The 10,529-nt window shown below is 34.2% G+C and overlaps 1 protein-coding gene across 4 annotated transcripts in view; it reads right to left on the bottom strand.

Moving 5' to 3' along the window:
* Positions 1–6,899: 6,899 nt before the first annotated feature.
* gpr155b (G protein-coupled receptor 155b) overlaps positions 6,900–10,529 on the bottom strand; it is a 29,498-nt gene continuing 25,868 nt past the window's right edge. For 3 of the 4 annotated variants that reach the window (XM_061966448.2, XM_061966439.1, XM_061966457.1), the window contains one exon: positions 6,900–7,540. In XM_061966448.2, coding sequence (XP_061822432.1) covers positions 7,246–7,540 — 295 coding nt within the window. In that variant the 3' untranslated portion in view covers positions 6,900–7,245. Of the gene's footprint in view, positions 7,602–10,529 lie in introns of all 4 variants that reach the window. The other variant, XM_061966465.1, reaches the window with a different exon arrangement.

Genomic DNA, 10,529 nt, shown 5'->3' with positions numbered 1-10,529 from the left:
AAAGTGATAATAATGTAGTTTGTAGAGGGTCAACCATCTTTCAGTGTGTGTAAGGGCAAGCAGAAAAATAAACGTATTGTTAGGATAAACAGTATCTTTGTAAAGGCAGATTATTCTCTGTACTGGATCGTATTAGATTGTGCAGGCGTACCTAATAAAGTGAGTCTCTGGCACGTTGACGTCTAGAAAATATGAGCAAAGGCTGATTATGAACTACAGAGACGTGTTTACATGCATATATTATTTGACTTTTCTGATTGGTTTCTTTCTTCCCTTCAAAACGTCTTAAAGGAGTTCATCTTTGAACTGCACTTTGTCAAAAGTTGCCATAGTGACTTATAGTCAGTGTGTGTCTGAGGATGAGAGACTGTTCTCTTCTTCTTTGACCAAATGTTATAATCTATGTTTAACAAAGCTGCGATGAATATAGATTTTTTTTTGCCGCTGTTTTTATTTTTTTCTTGTTTGTTTTTGCCTTTTTGAAGGGTCTGTTTTGCAAAGTTACATTTTTTTAAACCAAAAAATATATAACAAGAACACCACTGGCTAGTTTATGCTATTATTGGTGGTTTAACAGAACGTATATTTTTTTAATATAGTCCCTGTCTATATTTTTCTCAATTACTAATTATGTTTAATAAAAAATTGCACGACGGCACGAAGAATTAGTCTGGGGTGAAATTACTGCCAAAACTCTACAAACACACAAAAATGTTTTATTCATGCCCGATTCACAAGTAAAAAAAAAACTAAACAATTCTCTTCATTTAAAAAAAACGATTTGCAAATACTGTATAACAACATCCATCCATTTTCTACCGCTTATTCCCTTTGGGGTCGCGGGGGGCGCTGGAGCCTATCTCAGCTACAATCGGGCGGAAGGCGGGGTACACCCTGGACAAGTCACCACCTCATCGCAGGGCCAACACAGATAGACAGACAACATTCACACACTCGGGCCAATTTTAGTGTTGCCAATCAACCTATCCCCAGGTGCATGTCTTTGGAGGTGGGAGGAAGCCGGAGTACCCGGAGGGAACCCACGCAGTCACGGGGAGAACATGCAAACTCCACACAGAAAGATCCCGAGCCCGGGATTGAACCCAAGACAACTCAGAACCTTCGTATTGTGAGGCAGACGCACTAACCCCCCCTCCACCGTGCTGCCTGTATAACAACAATTTTCTTTAATACAAAAACAATTCGCAAGTACAAAAAACCTTTTCTGCAAGTAAAAAAAACTATTTTCTTCAAATAAAAAACATTTCACAAATAAACTATTTTCTGCAAGTAAAAATATGATTTGCTAGTAAAAAACATTTTCTTCAATTACAAAAAAAAACAATTCACAAGTATAAAAGCAATTTTCTTCAATTAAAAAACGATTCACAATTATAAAAACATTTTTCTGCAAGTGAAAATATGATTTGCAGGTTAAAAAAACATTTTTCTTCAATAAATTAATTGTAAAAAATAGTTTTTATACTTGTGAATAATTTAATTTATTTAATTGAAGAAAATATTTTTTTCTTCAAGTAAAAAAACAATTGGCACATAAAAAAACCGTATTTTTCTGCAAGTAAAAAAAAAAATTTTCTTCAATTAAATAAATTAAATTATTCACAAGTATAAAAACTATTTTTTACAATTAAAAAACGATTAGCGAATAAAAAAACATTTGTTTAAATAAAATAAAAAATTATATTAAAAAACTAATCGCAGGTATAAAAAGTCTTCAGAAAGTAAAGAAACGATTTACAAGTAAAAAGAAAAACAATTTTCGGCAAGTAAAAATATATTTTCTGCAATTAAAAAATTATTCGCAAGTATACGAACAATTTTCTTCAATTAAAAAAAACGATTTGCAAGTATTGGAACAATTTTCTTCAATCCCAAAAATTGATTTGCAAGTAAAAAAAACAATTTTGTTCAGTAAAAAAAAAATCATAAGTATAAAACAATTTTGTTCAATTAAAAAAATATATACTTTCTGTGAGTAAAAATTGATTCACAAATAAAAACAAATTTATTCAATTAAAAAAAACAAATTGTTTTTTGCTTTTTAATCGTTTTTTAATTGAAAACATTTTTTTGTTTTACTTGCGATACATTGGGCGTGAGTAAAAAAATGTGTGGGTGTTTGTGGAGTTTTGGCAGTAATTTCACTCCGTATTTATGGCTGTCACTCGTCGCCGTCTCGTACACATGCACATGCCCAAAGCACTCCCGGGGAAGCGACTTAACAATTAGCCCTCATGTTTTTGTTACTTTAGAATATACATTCTTTGATAGTTTACATTAGTGGCTAAACTTTGCTCAATCGCTGTCATCAGCTGACAACAAACGTGACTAATTGTTGGGCATGATGTAACGTCAAAGCTAATGTTGATTCTTGTTTGAGAGGAAAAGGCGCAATAAAGCTCTTCTTAAAATGTTTTTATTCTCTCTTACACGTCATGCACGCACCGACACACACCTTCACATTGGCGGAGGCACCCAGTAATCATAAGAACCTGAAAGTCAGAAACACTCCTCACGCAAAACAGGGGATATTTTGCGAGCGGGAGGCTAGATGTCAACTAATTTGCATAATTTCCCATGAGTCATTTTCATGGATGTTGTGGGAGACAAAATAATGTGCAAACTAGCTGCTTTCGTGTTGGGTTCCAAAAGTGTCCAATAAATCCAGCATAAATGCAGATTAATCACGCAAAACAAAAAAAACAGACGAAAGTTTGGATAAAATTGTTAGCAGGTTTTGAGAAAATAAATGAAGTGCATTCAAGATACACTTTTTTTTTAAATTTTCAATAAATTTGCATTTGTGTCCAAATATTAGGGTCTTTTTTTAATTTAATGCGTCAACTCACGCGATTAATCACATTAAGTTATTGCATTCATCATGTATAAATGCAGATTAATCATGCAAAACAAAAAAATAGACAGAAGTTTGGATAAAATTGTTAGCAGGTTTTGAGAAAATGACGTGCATTCAAGATACACTTTTTTTTTTTTTGATTTGCAATAAATTTGCATTTGCGTCTAAATATTAGGGTATTTATTTTAAGTTACTTTCAATTATGCAAGCCAGTAATAACCTGTGATTAATTCAAATTCAAAAGTGTGATTGATCTGATTTTAAAAATGAATCGTTAGATAGCAGGACTTTAAAGGAGAAATGCACTTATGTAAGACAAAAACACGTCTTTCTTTTTTTTATGCATTCTAATTTGTAAAATACGGCAAGCACGAGGTGGCTAACAATTCAGCTAAAATGAGAAATCTATAAAGCTCTGTATAAAAATTCCAAAAACCACCAACAATACTCCATTTACATCTTGTGACCTGAATATTAACCAAGTATTATTATTATTATTATTATTATTATTATAAGCTCTAAAGCAGAGGAACTACTTTTAGCGGCGCAGTGATCACAGAGAGGTAACTAGCATATGCAGCTATATTGACATATTGAGCCGATGAGCTGCTGCATCGCCTCTGAGTAGGTGAAAGTTATAGATTATACATATGCTTCTCACTTAGGTATAAAATATTGTGGCCATAAACCGAGAATTTGGTCGACTTTGACATCGAACTTATACCAAGAAATGGCGAGAAAGAAACGAAAAGATGCACGTTTGTGTCACTTTTTTTTTTACCTAAGTGGGAATTAGAATTAATTTTAAAATCTAAACAGGAAGATATAAACATCCCAACAGTCGGCATCTGAGTGAGAGCAGACATTGTACAGTAAGTGATTGTTTTATTATGTTCATGTTTTTAAAACCTGTAGTTCATCCTCTGTATTTTCAGGCTCAAAAATATAGAATTATGGATCATCATTTGTCCCAAAGTAGTCTTTGTTGCCTCTCATGACGTCTGCCATGATTAGTAGTGTTGTTGTTGTTGTTGTTGAAGGAGAAAGCAAACATTGTGATGCGTCTTTGAAATTAAAATGCCCCTATGTTTAAAAAGAGCAAATTATGTAAATTATACATGTTATTATGAATGTTACATACATACTTACAGCATGTAAATAAAACCTTGATGGACGTTTTTGGATGTGTTATAGAGCGCTTTACAGGCACTATAGTACGCACTATATGTTGGCTGACTTTTGTTACTGTTTATTTACAAGTTAGAATGCATAGAAAAACGAAAAACATAAGAGTTATTGTCATACATAAGGATCGAAAACATATGACTCTCACAAATCTATTTATGTAGCAGAGTTCCTAGGGGACGCATTTACTTGCGAGATTAGCAGTTTGCATAATTTCAAGTCATGCGCGCAACCAATGCTTCCCTAACGTGATGATAGTCAAACATCTCAGTATAATATTTCAGAATAAATGTAACTATGTCCTTCAGGTAAACTATTTATCCTCAGTTACAGCAGAATTGAATGGCAGTGTACTTTGATCAGGAAAACACAAGCAAAGATAGTAATGTCAGACAAGTATTCATTTCACAGTAAGTTTACTTCATTACTGTACTTTGTAGTGGTTTCTAATAAATATGGTCACCAAAATATTACAGGGTTTCTGCAGATTACAGCAAATCTAATGTAATGCTTTTTAATGCAACTTAAAACCAATTTTAGTGCCCATGTCCGACTGCAGATCGTTATTGTATCGATTCAAAAGCATACAATTGTCTGTCTGGACAAAATTGTAAACATTTGACAATAATAATGGTGAATAGTTGAAAAGTTGACACTAACTGTGGCCAAATTAAGCACGGAATGTATCATAACATATAATGCAAGTAACACTTTCAAATGCAATAACCATATTTCTCATTACTGTAATATTTTGTACTATTGTAAGTAAAACCATCTTTTACCCTCGACATACCTTTTATTTACCTTCTATTTATTTTCTTCTAAGTTCTATTTAACTTTTATTTATCTTCTTTTGGCTTCTTTATACTACATGTTTTATATATTTGTTACCTTCTTTTACCTTTTTTAAATTCTGATTTTTTTTAACTTTCCTTTAACTCCTATTTAACTTATTTTACCTTCTATTTACCTTTTATTTACCTTATTTTATCTTTTTAATCTTCAATTTACCCTTTTACCTTCTTGTATCTTTTTTTTACTTTCCTTTAAATCTTATTTACCTTATTTTGAATTCTAAAAAACTTTTATTTACCTTATTTTGCATTTTTTAATCTTTGATTTACTCTTTTACCTTTGTTTATCATCTTAACTTTTATTTAAACTTGTTTCACCTTTTATATACCTTCTATTTATCTTTTTTTGGCTTCTTTATACATTTATTTACCTTCTTTTATTTTTATTTTAACTTCTTTTACTTTTTGTTTAACTGTTTTACCTTTTTTACTTTCTTCTATCTTTCTATCCTATAACCAAACATCAGATAGAATGGACTCTCAATATTTGTTAGCATTAATTGCATTTCAAAAATATCGAACATCTCAAAGTGCAGATTTTTTCCCCCAAGAGGAAAAACTGGGTTTGGTGGTTTGATTTGTTGTCTATTTTGTTGCTAATTGCAAATATATGATTTTTTGGACATTGTATTAAATGCTTTTTCGTGCCATTTAAGGCCTTAATTTTTGCAAAATCCTTTTTTAATGCTTTTTAATGACCTGTAGAAACCCTGTATGAGGACCACTGTAAGTATAAGGAGTGTAAACTACAAGCACAATAATGAACATATTGTTCAATGTATATCATTATTACAGTGGGTATTTACACCTCTTTACATTTTCGACTGTTTGTTTCATTGTAACCATTTGCTAAAATCAAAACAGTTAATTTTAATTCTCATTTATATACACTCCGCACCCCATCTTAACAAAAAAAACAGAAATGTAGAATTGTTGCAAATGTATTAAAAAAAAAAATAATTTTTTTTAAAGTGGATAAAAAGAATCCAATCCAACCTGATGCAACAAGAGAGGCGCTCCAAAGTTGTTGTTTTTTTGTTTTTTTTAATACATTTGCTAAAATTTCTAGATTTCTGTTTTTTTCTGTCAAGATGTGGTGCTGAGTGTACATTAATGAGAAATGAAATTAACTTTTTTGAATTTAGCAAATAGCTGCAATAAAACAAAGAGTGAAAAATGTAAGGGGTGTGAATACTTTCCGTACCCATTGTATCTCTGTAAAACAGGGGTGTCCAAACTTTTTTACTTATATTATATTAATATACCCGAACGCCTCCCTAGGGAGATGTTTAGGGCACGTCCGACCGGTAGGAGGCCGCGGGGAAGACCCAGGACACGTTGGGAAGACTATGTCTCCCGGCGAGCCTGGGAACGCCTCGGGGTCCCACAGGAAGAGCTGGACGAAGTGGCTGGGGAGAGGGAAGTCTGGGCTTCCCTGCTTAGGCTGCTGCCCCCGCGACCCGACCTCGGATAAGCGGAAGAAGATGGATGGATGGATGGATATATTAATATAATGGATAAATAACTAATAATCAATATAATTGGATATTAACAGTATGTGAAAGTTCAACTCCTACCTTGTTTACTTCCGTGACAACCTCCTTAAAGTTTTGTAACCAATCAGAAATATCAAGCAGCTAAAATGCGCCAAACATGGATTTGCATTTTTTCCATTATGCTTTGTAATAGATTTGATTGGCTGTCATTTTGAATTTCTTACAGTGCATGAACGTTTTTTATGTCCACAAAATACAGTGAACAGGTTGTGTTATGTGAGACCATGTCTGTTGACATTTTGTGTCGGTTGGATTTCTTTGGTTTATTTTTTTTCCCCACCATGACTAGGAAAGGTTGTTTGCATTAGGTCATATAAGTAAGAGCATTATTAAAAGTCATTGACCTAAATTCTTCATGTTGTCCACTGGTTGGCAACAAAATGACTACATCGGCTTTGTCAGACAATTAAATTGAATGCAATCTCATAGCGGGTAAGATTTCTTATTTTTATTATTAAACTTATGACGCCTCGCGGGCCGTAGTTTTGGACACCCCTGCTGTAAAAGACATATTGTGGACCTTTCAGTGCATTGAAATAATAAAAGTAAAGAGAAACAAAACATGTCAGTTGAGGAAGGTGGAGCCAAAAGCAGCAACCACCAAGCGATGTGGAAAGCGACAGAACCTTCACATGCTGTGCAAAAATAAATGTTTTTTTAAGAGGGGACTTGCCTGCACTTTGAAGAACAAGAGCTCCCCTAGTGGCGGATGGAAAAACGGCACCGTAAGGCACTTAGTGTTGTGGCCTGGTGGTGGCTGCTCGGGTCTTCATCAGCTGGTCTCGTCCTCATGTGCGAAGTGGTAGAGGAGCGTGCACTCCTCCCTGAAGCTGTGCTCGCCCGTCACGTCGCGCAACACCCCCCCCTGCTGGAGACGTGTTACGTAGCGCCGGGCCTGGGCTCGCCCCGCACACAGTCCGCGGCCGATCAGCCAGTCGACCAGGTCGCAGCCGAGGAACGTGCTTCGGATGTGGGGGTGCTGGTGAGGTGGGTCTGGGGCGGGCTCATGCTGGCGCCGGTCCGCCTGGAGGTCCGGCGTCTGCTGCTGCGGGGCGTCGCTCCGGCACCTGTCATTATTATCAGAGCAAGGATTCACCTGTTGGAGCGCTCACACTCTCTCCTGAGCCACTACGGGGAGCGAGAGAGGAGGTGGAGCCAAAACAGAACCCAGGGAGGAAAGAAAAAGAAAGCAAGAAGAGTGCAAAGAATTGTTTGTGAGAAAGAAAAGAAAAGCGCCCAAGACTCTAAAACAGTGATTCTCAAACTGTGGTACTGTGGGCTCCATCTAGTAGTACACCAAAGAATCTCTTGATTAAACTACAGTGTTTATTTTTCCTATATTCAAACACAGTGTTACTGTTCGAACTGTGTGTAACATATGAAATAGACTGTTCAAATAAAACCTCTGCCTTGTTTTTAATCAATACTTAGGCCTACTACGCTACTGATAATCTCGGTCATTATGGTGGTACTTGGTAAAAAAAAGTTTGAGAACCACTGCTCTGAAACATCCAGATTAGTCTGGCTTTATAAAATAATAAGTAAAAGCAAGAAAGTATTACAAAGGAGCAAGAAGATGCAATCGTTGTCCATTATTGGACATTTCATAGTGTCAGTGTGAATAAATAACTGAAGAATTTTGCTTGTTTTTAATGCAGGAAGCAGCCACAGTCAAGCAGGCGACAAAACAAAATCTGTGCTTTGTTTTGGGCTCAAACAGAACGACAGCCAAACTCCTAGGGCCTCATGTAACAAGCTTGCTTACGCAGAAAAACCTGCCGTACGCCCTTTTTCACGACAAAGTTCAGATGCATCAAGACCAACGTTGGTGTGGAAATGAGTGCTGCCATACGGCAACATCATCGCTGTTGTACGTACACTTCTAGAAGGCGTGGATACGTTAGCCACACACAGAGGTGATGCTGGGTAACAGTTTCGATAAAAAGGGCCAACTTTTACTCCTCAGACTGATTGATGTGCCCATCAGAGACATGTGAACAATTATTTATATTCTGTTGCATCGATTAATCGTTTAATGAGTGTAACTAAAAATATGGATAAAAGCTAGACTGCATACAAAATGGTAAAATATGTTAAATAGAACGTAAACGAAAGAAAAGGCTAAAGGCTAAAAGGTCAATAAAAGGTAAAAAAAAAAAAAAAGGTAAATGGGAGGTAAACAAAGGTAAAACCAGTATAATAATAAAGAGTAAACAGAAGGTGAAAAAAGAAAGGTAAAGAAGGTAAAATAGTTAAATAGAAGGTAAATAAAAGAGTAAAATTAGGTCATTTAGAAGGTAAATAAAAGTCAAAATAAAATCAAACAAGGGAAATAAAAGGTAAAGAAATGGTAAAAGAAGGTTAAGGGTAAATAATAGAAGACAAATAGAACGGTAAAAGAAGGTAAAAAAAAAGAAGGTAAATAGAAGTCAAAAGAAAAAAAATCGAAAGTAAATAGAAGCTGAAAGAAGATAAATATAAAGGTAAATAAAAGGTCAAATAAGTTAAATAAAAAGGTAAACAAAGGTTAAAAAAGGTCATTAGAAGCCAAAAGAAGATGAATAGAAGATAAATAAAAGATAAAAGAAGGTAAATCAAAGGGTAAAATTAGGTAATTTAGAAGGTAATTAAAAGTTTAAATAAAATTAAACAAGTTAAATAAAAGGTAAAAAATGGTAAAATAAGGTTAAGGGTAAATCAAGGTTAAATAAAAGATAAAATAAGGTAAATAGAATGGTAAAATAAGGTACAAAAAAAAGGTAAATAGAAGCCAAAAGAAAAAAAATCGCAAATAAATAGAAGCTGAAAGAAGATAAATATAAGGTAAATAAAAGATAAAATAAGTTAAATAAAAAGGTAAACAAAGGTTAAAATTAAGGTCAATACAAGCCAAAAGAAGATGAATAGAAGATAAATAAAAGTTATAAAAAAATATATAAAAGAAGGTGAAAAGGGTAAATAGAAGCCAAAAGATAATAAATTGAAAGTAAACAGAAGCCAAAAGAAAATAAATATTAAATAAATAGAAGCTGAAAGAAGATAAATATAAGGTAAATAAAAGGTAAAATATGTTAAATAAAAAGGTAAAAGAAGGTAAAAAAGGAAGAGCAGTGTGGGTGGTTGGTTGAAAAGTCAGAATCGGGTAAAAATGGCGCAAAAATTTTGGGCATTGTAGAACATTTGAATGGGAATTTCCTAGAAATTTGGGAATTTCGGGAAAAACGTGAAATTTTGGAAATAGAGGTAATACAACACTTATGCTAGATGATATGAATAGGAGGGTGTCACAGTTTCAATTTTAATTGGTATTTTGGTATTTCGGGAAAACCGGAAAATTTTACACAAAAAAACGCGAAAAACTTTTGTTGTCCCAATTAAGAAGAATGTTTTAAAGGTGGAATAGTCAAAAACAGTTTAAAAATGTGGACTTTGAAAACTTTCCAGGAAGAGGTGAAAATAGGGCTTTGGAACACCGGGAATTCCTGGAATTTTTTTGAACTTGGAAATTGGTTAATTGATTGTCCAGGGTGAGATGAGTGTGCAGATGGTGGAACGGTTCAAATCGGTTGAGAAATGTGGAAATTGTGCAAGTTCAAAAAATGGCCCATTCATTTTCAACTGGGAAAATGACCCAGAAAACTGGCAATTTTGGCAAATCTAGAATTATTATTTTTTAACTTGGAAAATGGTAGTTTGATGTTCCAAGGTAAGTGAGTGAAGTGTGTGAATGAGGGAATGGTTCAAATCGATTGAGCAAGTTCAAAAAATGGCCCATTCCTTTTCAACTGGAAAAATGACCCATAAACTGGGAATTCTGGGTAATCTCTGATTTCTGTTTGTTTGGGGGGAGCTCACAATTCCAGGTTTTGATACTCAAATAGTTCCAATTGGATGAAAACTGTGGGCTGTGGAGGGCGCCAAAGTTTTGCGGAGGAATACTAATAAATACCGTATTTTTCGGATTATAAATCGCAGTTTTTTTCATAGTTCTGGAGCGATTTATGTGTGAAATTATTAACATATTACCGTAAAATACCTTTTCTACCTTTGGAGTTG

Source organism: Nerophis lumbriciformis, linkage group LG02 (genome assembly GCF_033978685.3).
Source record: "Nerophis lumbriciformis linkage group LG02, RoL_Nlum_v2.1, whole genome shotgun sequence".
In the NCBI taxonomy this organism is placed as follows: domain Eukaryota; kingdom Metazoa; phylum Chordata; class Actinopteri; order Syngnathiformes; family Syngnathidae; genus Nerophis; species Nerophis lumbriciformis.
Note: the sequence above shows the minus strand (reverse complement) of the source record. Positions and strands in the feature narration are given on the sequence as shown.